Below are 16,814 nucleotides of genomic sequence, written 5' to 3'. Positions count from 1 at the left end.
TTTAAAAACAAATCTATTTATGGATCTGTTATGAGGAGGTGGTGGAAACCATTCAAAAAATATTGCACTTTACACTTTTCATATGCAAGTAAATTTATTCTGTGCTTTTTTTGAAAGATGATCTCGACCCACTCTCTATTGCTGCTGAATTGATACATTCCAGAAAGCATGGTTGTATATGCAGACCTTGCCTAAGAAAGTGAATACCCATGTCATGTCCCTGGGCCTTACCGATGTTGGGAAAGAAGGAGTCACTGGACCGTTGGCGGATCATAGCCTGCATCTGCCTCTGCTGCTGCTGTTCCTGCCTCTCCTGGTCGAGGAGGTCCTGCAGGAGGAGGGGCTGTTCATCTAACAGGAGGGGTCTGTTCTGCTGTCCTTGTGGGCCCATAGCCTGAGAGAACATAGCCTGCTGAGCCTGACTCATATTGGGCTGGTTCCCAACAGTGAGCATTTGGTCGACTGGTTGGGCGGCTCCGAAGTTCTGGCAAGGAGGCTGTCCCTGCATGATGTTGGGATTCGCCAGCGGAGCTCCCTGTGTGTCCATCATGTGTCCCAAGCTAAGGCCAGGGTTCACTCCATGTTCTGGGATTTGTACAGCCGGCATCATGGCACCGGTATTCTGTGGCATTCCTGATACTTGACTGGACTGAGCTGTTGGGTTGCTCTGATCAGGACAAACAGGGCCAATTTGGGTGTCCTCCGTCTTCTCCTTGACAAGCAAGCTAGAGAGGACTGGGGTGGAGTCAGAGAGGGTGCTGGCACAAGGCTGAACAGCTTGCTGGCCAGGTACCTCCTGGGGGAGTGCAGCCCCCTTGTTAGTTTGATCTCTACAGACAGAGGCCTCCTGTCCCTGCAAAAAGCAGTCTTTGCCTTCAGTTTTGATAGTCTGCTCTGTACACAGTTCTTTGGCACTCTGACAACCACCCTCCTGTTTGATCTGGCTGAGGCACTCTGCTGCATCAGCAGATTTGCACTCCCTGGATTCTGTAGTCACCTGGGAAGACGACCCAGAACCACCGGCACTGGCATTCCTTTTCTCCGACAGTGCCTTCTGAAGATCTGAGGTCTCACTATGGTCATCAATGGGATCACTGAGATCCAGCTCTTCATTGAACATGTCCTTCTTGTCCTCCAGGTCCAGCTCGGGATCTGTGTAGGCGATGATGTCAAACTTCCCTGACCTCAGAAAATCATCCAGATGCAAGTCGTTAGTCTCGAGGTCCAAGTCTTTGCCATCATCCGGGTCAAGGTTGAGGTTCTCCAGGTCTGCATCGACCAAATCTTTCACCTCCACATCTTCCAGGTCTTTCACAGCGGAGTCATCGGCATCCAATTTTTCCTCGATCGCATCGGCTGTGGCTATGGGGATTTCCTCAGATTGTTCTGCCGGTGCTGGAGGTAGAAGCATAGTTGGGGCAGCCGTGAAGGATTCACTGGGGTTCAGATGGCTCTGAGATCGCATTAGCGGAGGGTGTTGAGGCCCAGTGTTCATTTGCATGGGCTGCTGGTGTAAGTTTTCCATACTTGATGACATCTGCATGTGACCACCCATTCCCAAAGGCTGACTCATCGCAGGATCCATCATCCTGGGACCCTGGCTCAAAGGGAACCCAATGTCTGGTCCGCCCATCAACCCTGGCTGCCTCTGAGGGGGGTCCATGACATTCCCAGCCATAACCTGGGGTCCAAAGGGAAGCCTCATCCTGCTTTCAGGAGCCCTGTGGCGAAGCTCTATGAAGGGCTGCCCCATGATGTTGTGCTGCTGCATCGGTATACCTCGCGGGGGAAAGTGTTGGGGAAGTCCCGTCATGTTGTTACCCATGGATCTGACTAAGTCAACAGGTGGGGGCCTCCGCATCTGTTGGGGCAGGTCCATCATGGGTGCCTGCATCTGGTGAGGAGGGTTCAGGAAGCGCTCCTGTCCTCCATGGGGACCCTGCCCACCAGGGGGATATGCAAACCTTGGGGGGGGGGGGGGGGGGAGAAAAAAAAAAGGGAATAAAAAAATTAATTAGAAGACACTATCAATTAAACAACACTAACACAACTGCATCCAGTAGTATTTAAATGAAGCATTCACTGAAACCAACCTTGGCCCATGTGGCCTCATGCCCATATTAGCAATGTCTCCAGGATACTGGGGCCTGACGAAATGGCCTTCATTAGGAAATGATGCCCGTCGGTCCCCAGGGAAAGGCCCAGGGTACCGCAGGGGACCCCTCATAGTCCCTGGGTAGGGAGGTGGCGGCCGGCTAAACAGCTCATTGTGCTGACTGGGGTTCTCCTGTGACCAGTGGCGGGGGGTTCCAGGACCTGCAGCCACACCCTGCTCCTGTAGGCCCTTCTCTTGGCGAACCGCATTCTGTTTCTGCTGCTGTTGTTTTAGGATCAGTTCTCGTATTCTCTGGCGCTAAACAATGGCAAGAGTGACAATAGCACAATTTCAATCTCGATTTATGCAAGTCATTATTGCATATTTGACAAATGCAACTAGTAGAAAATTCCTGGTTAAATGGATGAGAATGTGCTTATGAGAAGAACAAACTAATAACTTATAAGATCTTACCTGAACCTGTCTGAACTTCTCTTCTGTGTCTGCTGGTCCAGCATTATGTGCTTCAGAGGGTGTTCCAGTACTTTGCGAAAGGGTTGAGAAATGGCCCAAATCCTGGGAGCTTCCCTCCTGCGACATCCCTTGATCATTCATGTCATGAGAGAGCCTTTCCCCAGATGGTGGCCGTGGGGTCATGGGGGCCTGCTCATAGGGATCATGCACAGGCGTCTGGTTAGGCAGATGAGACGGAGAAAATCCATTGTCTGACATCCCAGAATGCTTTGGTGTCTGAGAGCCAGGGGCAGCTGGACGTACAAAGGTCTCCTGCATTCTAGCCTGAGGTGGTGAGAAAGGGTCCTGACTAGATGTGGACCCAGGCCTTATGATTGCTCTGTTGAACCCATCTGGGCCTGCTCCGGGCCTTGGAGTTCCTGGAGGTTGTGCATAGGGATCGCTCAGCACTGGTCGGGGTGTCCCGGGTGGCTGCACATACGGGTCATTGCTCAAAGGTCTCGGGGTCCCTGGAGGGTGGGCATAGGGGTCAGAGATTCTCTGGCTGCCAGGCGATTTAGAGAACCTCTCTCCTGCTATGGGCCTTGGGGTGCCGGGAGGCTGGGCGTAAGGGTCTGCTGAATGTGAGGGGGACGGCTTTCGATTGGGAGGCTGCTGTAGGTACTGCTCCACAGCAACTGGACGGGTACTGGCTGGGGGAGGCTGAGCGTACAGGCTTGATGAAGGCCTTGGGGTGCCAGGAGGTTGGGCATAAGGATCGGGCAAGGGTCGTGGGGTACCTGGTGGTTGGGCATAGGGGTCAGGTAGGGGCCGTGGAGTACCTGGCGGTTGGGCATAGGGGTCAGAAGAGGGTCGTGGGGTGCCTGGTGGTTGGGCATAGGGGTCAGGTAGGGGCCGTGGAGTACCTGGCGGTTGGGCATAGGGGTCAGACGAGGGTCGTGGGGTGCCTGGTGGTTGGGCATAGGGGTCAGATGAGGGTCGTGGGGTGCCTGGTGGTTGGGCATAGGGGTCAGATGAGGGTCGTGGGGTGCCTGGTGGTTGGGCATAGGGGTCAGGTAGGGGTCGTGGGGTGCCTGGTGGTTGGGCATAGGGGTCAGGTAGGGGTCGTGGGGTACCTGGCGGCTGGGCATAGGGGTCAGATGAGGGTCGCGGAGTACCTGGCGGCTGGGCATAGGGGTCAGATGAGGGTCGCGGAGTACCTGGCGGTTGAGCATAGGGGTCAGGCATGGATTGGGAATAATCAGGCCTTGGGGTAGAAGGAGCGTGAGTATATGAATCTCTTGGAGGTTCGCGGGAACCAGGTTGGGTGAAGGGGTTGCCCTGTGGGAGGCGCACCATCCTTGGAGGGTTGGGGAAGCAGTCATTCATTGATGGACGGGGAGTGAGGGGAGGATGTGCATATGGATCGCCTGGCTGATTTTGAGAGACTCCATCCAGTGGTCTGGGGGTCAGCACAGGTCTCTCGTATGGGTCAATAGACCCGCGGCGTGGGGCAGAAATCATGGAGCCATAGAGATCTTGCGATTGAGGCGGTGGCATTGGCATTTTGAACACAGACACAGAGCCGGACTCATTGCTTCCAGGGATAGGAGTCAAAAGAGGCCTGGAGTACGGATCCGACAAGATCATTTTGTTCTGTGGCATCCGTTGGTAGACCTCATTTCGAAGTGCTGGCCTGACGAAAGTTTCACCTGCTATGGAGCTCATTGCCTGCCTTCCATGTTGTTCAGAGCCGGGACTTGGCCTGGGGGGTCCCATGGGTTTTAAAAATGGGTCTGCGGCTGCCACAGGCCTGGGTGTGTCAGGTGGCTTTGCGTATGGGTCACTGCTCATGGATGTTGGCGAGCCGAAGGACTCATGAGCTGGCGAAGGTCGCCCTCTTTCCTGCTGCTCTGGCAGAGATCGTGGGGACTTACCGGACTCAGAGTTCCTCCGGGGTGTACTCGACCCCAAGGGTGGTGGCCGTGGAGTCCCTACCATTTTGGCGTATGGATCCCACGGGGAGGATGGTCTGGACCCAGATGAACTGGGGGAGGAAAACACTTGCGGAGACTGTGGCTGGGATGACTGGCCCTGCAGGCAGGTGTCCTGGGCCGGTGTCCGGGACCCTGCGGGGGGAGGGGGAGGAGGCCGTAGGAATACGTCATCAGTAGAACCTGGCGTCGATGGCCCTGGTAGCTGCGGTCTGGCGAACCCATCTTTGGATGAGGTCTGCTGCATGGGGGACACATTCCCATTGCTCCCCTGAGGAGTTACAGGACTCTGGTTGCCGCTGCCAGGAGTTTCCCCATCTGGATTACTGCCCTGCTGCTGCTGCTGCTGCAGTTGCTGCTGTTCACTCTTCATCTGTTCCAACTTCTGCGTGGCTTCAATCTTGGCTTGCTGCTTGCTTTTCTGCCTCATTTGCTGTCAGCCAAAGAAAACACATTGTTTAATTATCATTTTATTTATATTGTCTGTATTAGAACTGGGCTAGTGAAATGCCCGACAACTCTCACTCCACATGAACGTTTGCAAGGAGGAGTTGAACAGTGCTCCATTGGTAACTTATTCATCCTGCAATTCTACTTTTTGTTTCTCTAATTTCAGTGGGTCTTATTACTTCTTGACAAGCTTATGGCAGAGCAGTGCTTTGTCTGGGACATTACAAGAGTCCCTTTCCGGTCCCTTTTCTATCACTGGAGTTGCCTGGCTGCAAAGCCCCAAAAACATATAGATATAGAGAATTTTCCTACTTTGCTGTTTTTGGCTGCTACTTAACAGGTTCTCACTTTAGATTTAACTTAACTTTTATTGACAGCCGACAACTGGGAGTCTACGCAGCACCAGAAGTATTCAGTTACGGCTTGTTGATTCATGTTATTCCAGCTCTAAGCCCTGTGCAATCACTGTTATGGGCCACAATAACCAGAGAACCAGAAAAGCAGCACTTCACAGCACAGCTGCAGTCAGCTGCTCACAAATTTCACTGCTAGGGGGCGTTCCACTTGGGCAGTACATACAGCACATGCCCAGCGTTTCTCCCCACCTGTCGGAACTTCCACTCCTGCTCGTGCTCAGACTCCTTGTGCTTCAGTGGGTCCTTGAAAAGGTCCGTCTCCATGGGAACGATGGGGTCAAAGGTGTCCGGTGGCTGTTGTGGATGCTGCTGCTGCTGCTGCTGCCGTTTGATAGACTCATTTGACAGCTGAACTTTATTTATGCGAAGGGCAGCCCTGTTATCCCTGGCCTTTTGCTGAAACACACACACACACACAAACACACAGCGAGAGAGAGAGCGAGCATTTCTGTTAGCGCAAGGCAAAAAATCTTTTCCACCGTCACACAAAGATAGCAAAAGTGCTAAGCTTTTAAAAATAGAATTTTGAATCCCTTGAGTACAGTCCCCTGAATTTTCCACCTGCTAGATAAATTCATTCCATTATTATTTAAGTTAATTATTGGAGGCACTGTGAGTGGCAGTGGTGATAAGTGTGATTCCTTTGTTAATCACTGAATTGCAGAATTCCTCACAATGTGTGGAGAACATGTCTACTGAGGCCCCTCATAAATTAGCCTGAGGCCAATGGGGACATTTAAAACAGAAGTTATTAGAAACACAACAGGGAGAAAAAGAGATTGCGCCGTCAGACATATTTTCAAGTCCATTCTCGACACTGCTGCTGGAACCCCCCACCACCCTGCCTGAAGTACTGTCTTTTAAGCACAGAACCCATAGGACAAATTTTCAAAAGCAAAGACATAAAATACTCTAGGGACCGGAAACGCTTTCAGGAACGCAAAATTGCAAAGAACAAAACCATGTGCAAACACTAGCATTAGCATTTCCCGAGTGACCTCATGATAGACTAATAAGAAATATATTCAGCAATAGGGGGGAGCGGGGCAAAACCTGGGGTAAAATGTAACACGGATTTTTTAGGTAGATGCACTGACCTGGAATGACGGATTTGTCAAGTCAAATCACTTCAAATTCATAACTTCTTAATTTACAATTTTTTGACTTCCGGAACTAGAAAGTGAGCTAGATTTAAAAGGATGATGATAATAATAATAATAAAATAGAAGGTGCCTTACCACATATGGAGCTCTTTCCTGGGAACTGGCTTTCCTCCACAATTTGGCAATTTGTTTAACTCTCGTAGACCAGTCTGAGGCAGAAATAAAAAGATTAAAAGGAGATCGTTTAGAACAGACAAAAAAACAAACAAACAAAAAAAAAACCACTGGTTCTGCATTCCAGGCAGTGGTTTGGCAGGCAGGCTAAGCCCCAGGGACTCACCGGGAAACTCGTCCCGGAGGTTGGGGAAGTTGACATTGGTGTAGAGGACTGGGGCCACAGTGGCCATCTCCCCCAGGGTCTCCTCCTTCTCCCACTTCAGCGTACTCCTCTGGGCGTTGGACATAGTGTCCGCCTCCCCCTCCAGGGGAGGGGCAGGGCCAGGCGTGCCCCAGGGGCCCGGTCCGTCTCTCCCCATTGGACTAAACTTCTTATCTCTGCGGAACACAATTACCACCACTCCTTATGAATCACATCTAGGAGATCATACACTAGAAAAACTAAATGCATCTACTAATTTTTTAACTCCAAATGTACACATGGGACACTGAGTGCCTGATATTTATTTAGATACAATCGCCTGAATACTGTAACCATGATTATCTTACCCCCTCGCGCTCCAGCTCCCCCACAATAATCTGATTAAAGTTTATCAGATTCTTCTGAACTTCATTTGCCCTGAATTAATTTAATACCATATCACCCACATCTCCAGTGTAACACAAGGCATGTTCTTGGCAGACTAAAATGAAGTCTTTACTATTTATTTCAGTTTTTTTTTTACTATTTAGTTCCATTTTTGTTACATTGTACAATATCTGCCATAATTACCTCAAGCACTGTAAATCTCCCCCGAGAAGGGCTGTGGCTAAACCACTTATGCCTCAATACAGTGAGTGGAAATAAACTTCTTAGCACAAAAACATTCTTTATGCATCAATGGCAAATGACTTGCTAATGACCTAGTATGTGGATGTGATGATCTGACGCTGGCTGTAAACAGTGGAAGCGTGGAAGCATTTTGAGAAAGGTCTGGAAACCCCAGCAAGCTTCCATCTTACAGACCGGGCTAGTCCACTTCAGAGAGACACTGTTCACGGAAAACTACATGAACCCAGTGAAATATATCTAGAGCAGCAATGTGTAAGTGGGGTGGAAGTCGAACTAGCACACGGATTATGCATCACGCTTCAGGAATACACCTAGAAATTTGAGTGAGTGATTTCAGAGTGCTGCCAAAGGCCTATGACAGAGCCCTCTGCTGTTTAATATGCATTTTTTAAATATAGCAATTAGCATGGGAAATCAGCAACACACACATTACAGAGAAAAGGTTTAGTTTTGGGAAGGATGACTAAAGGGAGAGTTTGAAGTGATGGGATTGAGGTTTACCGTGCGTTATCAGGGAAGGGCAGCCTATGCAGGGGAGAGAAGGAAGTGGAGACGCAGGGTCCAGCTCCAGGGCTCAGGGGCGTCGCCGGGAAGTGGGGTCCATGTCCCATCATGCCGTTCATCATCGGCATCCGAGGAAACATGCCATTGCCTTTGAGGGCAGAAAATAGTGAAAACGATTTAGAATTAATGAAAAAAAATCTGTAGTCCTTTTAAATCACCGCCCACTAAACACTTAACCCTGAAACAACCATGAATACCACGAAAACTGATCCTCTTAGACACAGACTATTGACAAAGAATGCACAACTCAACCCTATACAATTTTTTACCCTCCACTCACCAACTCAAATCCCCTGTGATTTTCCCAAAGGTGTCTCATGAAAGTTCACACCAATGACAGGTTTGCACCGTGTATGAGCGGCAAAGCATCACAGGCTTTGAAAAAACTTTCAGAGCATTTTCCATAGAAAGATGAATCACACTCCATGGAAAGACTCATCACGTTCCATAGAAAGACTCATCACCAGCCACTGTGACATCACATGGTTCTAAAGAGCGCAGGTACAGCTGATCCAAAGATGTTCAGCCCAGGAGCACAGCTAAGGAAGTGCTTCTCCTGGGTGGTTCTGGTGCAGCAGTGTACCTGGGTTGGACAGTGGCATGGCGGGGCCTGGTGGAGGTGGGACAGCGGTAGAAGGCGGGGGCTGAACCAGTTGAGGAGGCTGGCTGGGGGTGGGGCTCAGCACGGCAGTGAAGAGCTCCTCCACATCCTTACCCTCCAGTTCTGGAGAGGGGGCACAGCGGAGTCATTTAGCTATAGCCCTCGCAGTGTTTTACCCAGTTTACATATTACGGTCACAAGGCGGGAAAACACACCTGGAATTTTGTACAGTTTGCTGAGAATGGCACCTGCAGGAAGAAAACTGAGAATTACTCTGAGACATTCTACACATTAGCACATTAATCACCACATTCACGCTTCATGTTCACACATCTCAAAATGGCATCTTCCTAATTCCTCCTATTCTCTTAGTTTCTAAAAGTAAAAAGTAAAAAAAAAAGTACATGGTCTTCAGCACATCTCAGTAGAAGGGGAGCTATTCTCACATACGTACAGTGCTTTAGACAGTTGTAGCTGATCAGTTTACATTCACAAGGAGAAACAAAGGCAAATCAAAAAGGAGCCTCTCTCCTGCTGACCGTCAGTGACCATCTTGTCCAGTTCTGGGCTGAGGATGTGGTCCAGCGGCTCTTCCGGAAGGGTGCGAGGGCCGCGGGTAGGGAGGGTCTGGGGCGTGGCTGCCGAATCGTCCGTGATGGGACCGATGTCCAGGCCTGCTGCAGACACACACACACACACACACACAAGGGCACACAAACAAACAAACACACACACACACGCAAGGAGTCCACGTTTATTTTCCCACTCAGGCCCGGCAAAGCAATCACAGTAGCAGACTACAGCAACCGAGAGCTGATCTGAAATTTATTATCTGGGTGATAAATTACATGCCCTCTAAGGCACATGGCGGCCAGGAGAAGAGAAGCTTGGCCTTCGTCTCATCTGATTAAACAACCACTTCGGGATGTTTTTATTTTTTTCGCGGGTGATGATATGAAACACTTTTCAAAATCTGGTCAACCGAGCACACATTCAACCCCTTATTAATTGGCACCATGTCATCAACCCATATTACGCATACAGAATAGGGGACTCAATCAATGAAAACAGCATGCAGTAAGCTGCTTTGATTAACAGTAATGGCTGCTTTCATCATAAATCCTGAGATGTGTGGTATAGTGTTAGCTTATGGTGCTATGTCACATGGCTGAATTTACTGACCCTGAGAACATGACTCAAGGAAGCTCAAGTTTTCAAGGGCACCTAGGGAGCTGATCCCTTCAAACTATAAATATATTATGACAATAAATCATGTACATGCATCTATTTGGAGTTTCACATTTAGAAGTTTTACATTTACATTCAGGTATTCTGGAATAGGCCATCAGCATTTGAAACTGGCAGCCTGGAAAAGCATTTGATTCAGTGTGTGTCATCTACATGCAATGTGTCATATTTACTCAAATTCTTAACCCAAAAAGGTCTAGCAGGGGTGGGGGTTGGGAGTATGATAGTTATTCTATTCCAGACAAGTCAAGAATAATAATAATCTGTCTGCATTGGACTGCAATCTGACTAAATCACACATACTATGATTACAGTATGTCCGCTGCTTCTTGATTTTAAGAAATTATTGGTAGTGGGCATTTCTCTGAAACTTATTTAGGGTGTATGAAATCTTCACAGAAGGGATGCTGGGAGTTGGAGTCTTTGACAACCAAAACAATGCATACTATGCATATATCTTAAGAATGGCAGGAAATGTACTGGGCGAATTGTGGGGCTGATGCAATGAAATAATTGTCACATCTGATAAGTGTCATAAATAACATACATTCCAACCCAAGTTGAAAATTTGTTTAATCAAAAAGCTGCTGGGGGGTGGGTGGGGGGGTGGCGGGGTGGGGGGGGGGGGTGTATGAAGGTAGAAAAATTCTGATAGAGAGACTAACAGCCTTTTGATTTCACACACAGATATGAACAATAATGGCTTGTTTTTATATGTTTATAACGGGGGCAATCTTTGTTTTCAGTTAAACTCATAATTCAGCAGTTTGAGGCTGGTACAACATCAAGATTTTGGGGACACTACCCATTGGACATAGCCTAAATCCTGCTGCCATGACACAACAGATGGCTCAGCATTGTGATAATGCTTTGAATGACAAGGACTAGATGATCTTGTTCTATGCGTTTCTGCTTTGTGACAAGAAACTCTGACAATTATAGCCAACTAGCTATAAATATAGGAGAAGACTGAGTAATGTTTCTGACAAGAATGACTGAAATTCTCATTAGGTCAAACCAAACTCTTTCCTTCAATCCAATTTCACCCACAAGTACACCCACATTACGTCCATTGTAATCTGTAATTGGCCATTAATGATCTCATATCAGGCTTTAGCTGATCTCTCCACACTTGACTGCTAGGTTAACTTCCCTTAGAGCAGTATCAGAGCTGGTCTGATCCTTATCAGCATTCAGACTCAAAATGATTAAAAGGCACTTCATCGATAACAAAGAAACACAAGAGTAGATCACAGGCACTGACTAAGAGTGACGCAGGGTGAAAGAACAGTTTCTGCTACAGCACTTCTGCTCCTGCAGCACTTACAGGCACATTTTGACACAATCTGTCCAAATACACCATCCTTAAAAAACAAAAAGCCGCTTAAAAATGTATCTTTTGGCTGCGTGGTCAGAAACGCAGCAACTGCTAGCTGTGAAGGCTGTTTTCTTACATAGCAGGAATCAAGCTATACAGACTAGTTGCTTGTTATTGGCCAAGGCCTTTGAGGACTTCCAGGAATTGAATGCTTATTCCTTCAGCTGTTGTGTGTGTGTGTGTGTGTGTGTGTGTATATGTGTGTGTGTGTGTTTGCGGGAGCGTACGCCCATCACCGAACCTTGGCCGTGATCAGAAAATGGAAGGCGATATTGACGTTTCGCATCCTGTAAATTACCCGCCACTGGACTGCTCATTCTGAGCTCTGAATGGGAGCGTGTCCTTGGCCAAGCACTTATGAGAAATTGCATTTGCGGCTTTTATTCTTCTGCAGGGGAGCAGCACTGGTGGTGCTTAGTGAGGACGGCGCTTTGTGCAAGATTTTTTTTTTTTTAGACTGCACTCAAACTGAACCGAAAGTTTGGAATTTGTTTCCCCTTGAACTCATCCGTCCATTTGCACAATAGACTTTAATAAGGCCTTTAAAATATAATAAGAAAAACTGAGTTCACTGGTTAAAAAAAAAAAAAACGAAAAAAAAAAACAGAAACGGCTTCATTTAATAAAACGCCTCCCTGCCTTAGGTAATCAGAAATATTTCCAGCATGGCACCCACAGCTTCGATAAAAATAAAGGTTAGTGAAACATGCAGTTAATCAGAGTTGGTGAATTGCACAGCAGCAACACAAAACACCGCAATGCTACTGCGTCAGTGGATGGGGGAGGAGCTTGGGAAAGCGTGTAAGCACAGGACCAGCTGACAGGCAGAAGAGAGGCGGGGACTACTGAAAGCCATGGGTAGGCCATGGATTCATCTCTTACCAAATGGAGAGGGAGGGTTCTCGACCTGGAAAGGGCATAAATCAAGACCTACAGGAACCCAAACCAGATAAAATGGGTGAATAAAACAATGAAATGAGAAGGAAAACAGTACAAACAAACTGTTAAAAAAAACCCATGCAAATACACCCAATAAAAACGCCAATCCAAGAGCATTAAAGATGAAGCACAGGCACAGAAAAAAAAAAAGAAACTATATTTTTTGGTTGCAAAACTGAAGAGATGAAAAGATCACGAGCAAAACAAAGTCATGTGAGTTCAGCTTCAGAGGGGGAACAGTAGGGTGTAAATAAAACAGTATGTAAAAACTTGGCTCGACAGTAGGCTCAGACAGCTGCAGGGATTTAAAAAGGAAACACTCAGAGAGAGTAACCGAATGTGTCTAACGATGCCACAGTCAGCGTACCGGAATCATCGGTCGGTTTCCCCAGGTCACCTGACAGCATTCCCAGGATGTCAGCGTCAGTGTTCAACACTTCTGAAAGGTCTTCCAGTGGATCCTCAGAGTTGGCTAGGGGCGGAGCCAAACAAACGCACTCATAAGACCTTCCGTAAGAGCTACTCACCCACCTCGGAGAACACTGCTCTCCTTGATAACACTGCAAACCTTGAACCCAATAACAACATTGTATCGTGGCTATTTTTGAACTGCCAAGTAGTTGAAAGCCAACACACCTCCACTCCACCCAACCACCCCCCCCCCCCCCCCCCCCCCCAAAAAGCAAAATAAAACTATTCTGTTTTCTTAGCTCATAAAGTTCAGGGGTACCGCCCGACTCTTCAAATGGTGGCACTATCACAGACAGAAAGTAAAAACGCATGCATTATGGCATGCTTTCTCTTGTGTTATGGGGGAAACCACCTGACACAATGAGTTTACGAGACTGAAATGGCAAAATGGCAAAATGGCAAAATGGCTGGTTTCTGTGAGGCTGGGGTGAGGCTCTGCCACTCTTTCTTTGTGCCGTGACACACCCCATATTCTGGACCTGAACGGTGGCCAGGCCGCCCGCGGCAACCGTGGGCGGAGACAGGGCGACGCACGATCGGCCAGGGCGCGACTGCCCCGGTCGGCCCGGCAACAGAGGTCTGCGCAGATCAGCTGGTGGATTCCACCAGGAAAGGCAAGTAGCAGCTGGCTTTACGCATTTCAGAGGATGTAGCCTAAATGCTAATCTGCCTGCTCTGGCAGACAACACTGCAGCGCTGGGATTAGCAGTTGTTATCAAGGCCTAAAACAAGTCTGGGTAAACAAATTTTCCAATCGCATAATCTAGTTCTGACTTGGTGGTGAAGATCTGTGAAATTGCCCTGTAAGTATAGAAAGAATGAAACAAGATTATGTTATTAGCCTGTTTATGAAGCGATATTAACTGGAATTGTGCGGTGTACTGATGGTGGTTAAAGACCAAGCAGTGCTTGGCGGTGTTCATATTGGTTGAAAAATGGACAAAGCAAGTCAGCAAAAGTAATTACAGTGGTGCGTCATCTCTGATTCAAGGGGCGAGGGGGCAAGGACATGTTGCTCAGCTCCTACTAAATGAAGAGGCAGGGAGGGAGAGGGAGGGGGGAGGAAGGGAGAGTGGGGAAAGAGAGGAAAGGAGGGAGGGGGGAGGGAGGAGGGAGAGAGCACATAAATGGAGAGATGGGAAGAGTGCGAGATGGAGACAGAGAGAGAGAGAAAGAGAGCGAGCAACAGGGAGAGGGGGGGAGAGTGTGAAATGGAAAAAGGAAAGAGGGAGACGGGAGAGAGAGCGAGAGAAAAACTTAATTATCCCTCCTTGCAGTACGCTCTGTGCATTGAGCAGGTATATTCTTCCTGACAGGGCACTGCTGGGGGACAGGGGGGCATGTCCAGCAACATTTGTGAAGGAGACAGGTCAAGCGTGTGTGTGCGCACAAGTGCGTGCATGTGTGTGTGTGTGTGCGTGAGTGTGTGCATGTGCGTGTGCGTGTGTGTGTGCGTGAGTGTGTGTGTGTGTGTGTGTGTGTGCGCGTGAGTGTGTGCGTGTGCATGTGCGTGTTTGTGCGTGTGTGCGTGAGTGTGTGTGCGTGAGTGTGTGTGCGTGCGCGCGCGTGTGTGCGCGTACGAGTGTGTGTGTGTGTGCGTGCGCACGAGTGTGTGTGTGTGTGAGTGTGCGTGTGCGTGCGCATGAGTGTGTGTGTGCGCGTGAGTGTGTGTGTGTGCGTGAGTGTGTGTGTGTGCGCGAGTGTGTGTGTGTGTGTGTGTGTGTGTGTGTGTGTGCGTGTGCATGTGCATGTGTGTGCGCGTGCGCGTGCATCTGCTCGTGCGTGCGGCGGGAACGTACTCTGAGCCCCGGGCTTGGTGGAGGCGGGCGTGGCGGCGGCGCTGAGCAGCGGGTCCGAGGAGGGGTCCAGGAAGCTGGCGCTCGAGGGCTTGCCGTCCGTGTGGGCGTGGCCGTGGCTGCGGTCGTCGTCGGAGAGGCCCGTCTCTAGGGCCTGCTTGCTCTGCCTGCTTTTGTCCAGCAGCTCTTTCCCGAAGAAGGCTTCCTGCAGAGACCAATCAAACGGGATCAGATCTGCACTGTAATTAAAGCAGGCCCTATGAGCCCAACTCACCACTCGGCTCTTCACCATTTAACCCCTATTCTAATTCAGTCAGCTTCCTGCCAACGCCAGGCTCTCATTATTATTCTCATTCTTCTTCTTATTATTGTTACTGTTAAGATTAATGACTAAATACTGCTACTGCTGCTATTGGTACTGCTACTATTACAATTACTACTACTACTACTACTACTAACAATAATAATAACAACGTCATTCTTTTGGAGAACACTCACAATCAAATGCAATTATAGTACAAGTCCCAAGCCGTGCAAGAACAAGTGTTTGGTGCACACTGGTTTTACACTAAAAAGTGAGAGATCTATAAACCCACAGTGAAGACTCAGAGGTGTATATGGGGAGGGAGGGGCTGAAAGAACACTGCTGACAGCTGCAGTGGACCCTGGGATATATATACACACACAAGCCTCTTCTGAAGCTGGGAACACAAGGAACACAAGCAAAAGCTCGGCCACAAACGCACCCGCTGCAGCTGGCTGACCGGCATCTGCGTCGTCTCCCCCTCCGAACCCGCTCTTTAAAAGCTCTTTAAACGCATCCCCATTTAAATAACCCATGAATGCCCTCCCTCCGCTGAGGCCCTTTAAGTTTCATTCTGAAGCTGATGGGGGGAGAGCGCCTATTTTCGACGCGCCCCTCGCTCACCGAACGGCGAGCGGCAGGCGGAGCGAGTCTGGCGAGTGCGGGCCCGTTCCGCCTCGCGTTCGAACGAGACGCACGAGCGTACGCAACAAAAAAAGGGGGGAAAAAAAAGAAGACAAAAGCGCAGTCTCTCATCTCCGATTTAGCTTTAATCTCTTCATTCAAAAGCAAACAGAAGTGCTTTTGAGAAGACATTGTGAACGTCTGCTCGGAGCAAATGAGGGCTCTTCAATGGCGGGCCTGCGAAAGAGACGGGCGCTTCCTCCGCCAGCGCTTTAACTGCGGCCAGCGTATGCTGCGGACCATGTGACCGGCCCCTCCGGGAGGCTGCCTCACAATGAAGCCACATCAATCCGCCAGCGAGACAATCTTCCTCAGCCCAACCGCGATAAATAACATGTAAAATAATGAATACTAATTTACTAAAATAATAAAACATAAAAAAACACAAAAAGAAAGGAACCTCTTAGTCTCTCAGTACTAATCTGAGAGGCTAAAAGGTTCTAAAAAAAAATAAGGCATTTGGTTTGACGGCCATTTTGTTGATTAAGTATGTACTAAATTCAGGCCGTGAAAAGCCTTTCAGTAAAAGAATAGCCTCCTGCAACAAGTCACTCAGCCTCAAGCATGGTTATTACCTTAAACCATTAACTTCACTAACAAACCATACTCACCAAAGTCATAAAGGAATTGATGCACTCAGATACCAAAAAGCAAATTTATAAAGAATCACATTTTTAAATAATAGAAGGTACAGGGCTGCTCATTGTGCCAGAATGAATTCCTGCAACCTGTTACACAATAATATGGTATATTAATTATGATATAAATGGAGAAATAAAGAAGACTGATTAATAAGAGGACAGTGAGTGTTTGCTTGTGGAAGCCCACCTGCAGGTAGGAGGGAAAAGCCTCCTCCAGTTTGGTTTTCTTCTTGCGGTAGCGTTTCTTGGCCTTCTCCAGACACTCGGACCCTGGCACGTTCTCCTCCACCGGCGTGTCCGGCAACGCCTCGCTCCAACCTGCCACAGCCACGACCAAACCGGTCTCTCAACAGGGCTCTCATCATTTACCATAAACACTCAGGGAAGATTCTAGATTGTTGAACTCAGGCAAAAGCAAGCGATCCCCGAGCGCCTACCTTCATCTTTCCCTAGTGGGTTCTCCGACACGGACCCTGAGGAGTCCTTCCTGGAGAGGGAGCGTTTGGCCTTGCCTTGACCTGCCCGGCTTCTCTGGCGCACCATAAACCCGCCGATGCCTACGGAGGGAAAACCGATACAGTCAGAAAAGCTGGGAAAACACAGTCCAGCCCAGGAGTCTAGGAATTAAGCACAACAACACCAGGACTCCAGACATTATGGCCGCTGAG

The 16,814-nt window shown here is 48.7% G+C and overlaps 1 protein-coding gene across 21 annotated transcripts in view; it reads right to left on the bottom strand.

Annotated features, from left to right (window-relative positions):
- LOC118234703 (histone-lysine N-methyltransferase 2C-like) overlaps positions 1–16,814 on the bottom strand; it is a 110,612-nt gene that overhangs the window by 20,933 nt on the left and 72,865 nt on the right. For 12 of the 21 annotated variants that reach the window (XM_035431456.1, XM_035431451.1, XM_035431472.1 and 9 more), the window contains 15 exons: positions 16,584–16,703; positions 16,334–16,464; positions 14,521–14,722; positions 12,618–12,722; positions 12,194–12,241; positions 9,225–9,362; positions 8,901–8,933; positions 8,668–8,808; positions 8,022–8,172; positions 6,852–7,066; positions 6,647–6,720; positions 5,598–5,804; positions 2,570–4,975; positions 2,094–2,413; positions 232–1,964 (listed from right to left, as the gene is read on the bottom strand). In XM_035431456.1, the coding sequence (XP_035287347.1) occupies positions 232–1,964; positions 2,094–2,413; positions 2,570–4,975; positions 5,598–5,804; positions 6,647–6,720; positions 6,852–7,066; positions 8,022–8,172; positions 8,668–8,808; positions 8,901–8,933; positions 9,225–9,362; positions 12,194–12,241; positions 12,618–12,722; positions 14,521–14,722; positions 16,334–16,464; positions 16,584–16,703 (6,024 nt within the window). The remainder of the gene's footprint in view (positions 1–231; positions 1,965–2,093; positions 2,414–2,569; positions 4,976–5,597; positions 5,805–6,646; positions 6,721–6,851; positions 7,067–8,021; positions 8,173–8,667; positions 8,809–8,900; positions 8,934–9,224; positions 9,363–12,193; positions 12,242–12,617; positions 12,723–14,520; positions 14,723–16,333; positions 16,465–16,583; positions 16,704–16,814) is intronic. The other 9 variants (XM_035431466.1, XM_035431470.1, XM_035431458.1 and 6 more) reach the window with 8 other exon arrangements.

Source organism: Anguilla anguilla, chromosome 8 (assembly GCF_013347855.1).
Source record: "Anguilla anguilla isolate fAngAng1 chromosome 8, fAngAng1.pri, whole genome shotgun sequence".
NCBI classification, from domain to species: domain Eukaryota; kingdom Metazoa; phylum Chordata; class Actinopteri; order Anguilliformes; family Anguillidae; genus Anguilla; species Anguilla anguilla.
The sequence above is the reverse complement of the archived record's forward strand: the minus strand, read 5'-3'. Positions and strand labels throughout refer to the sequence as shown.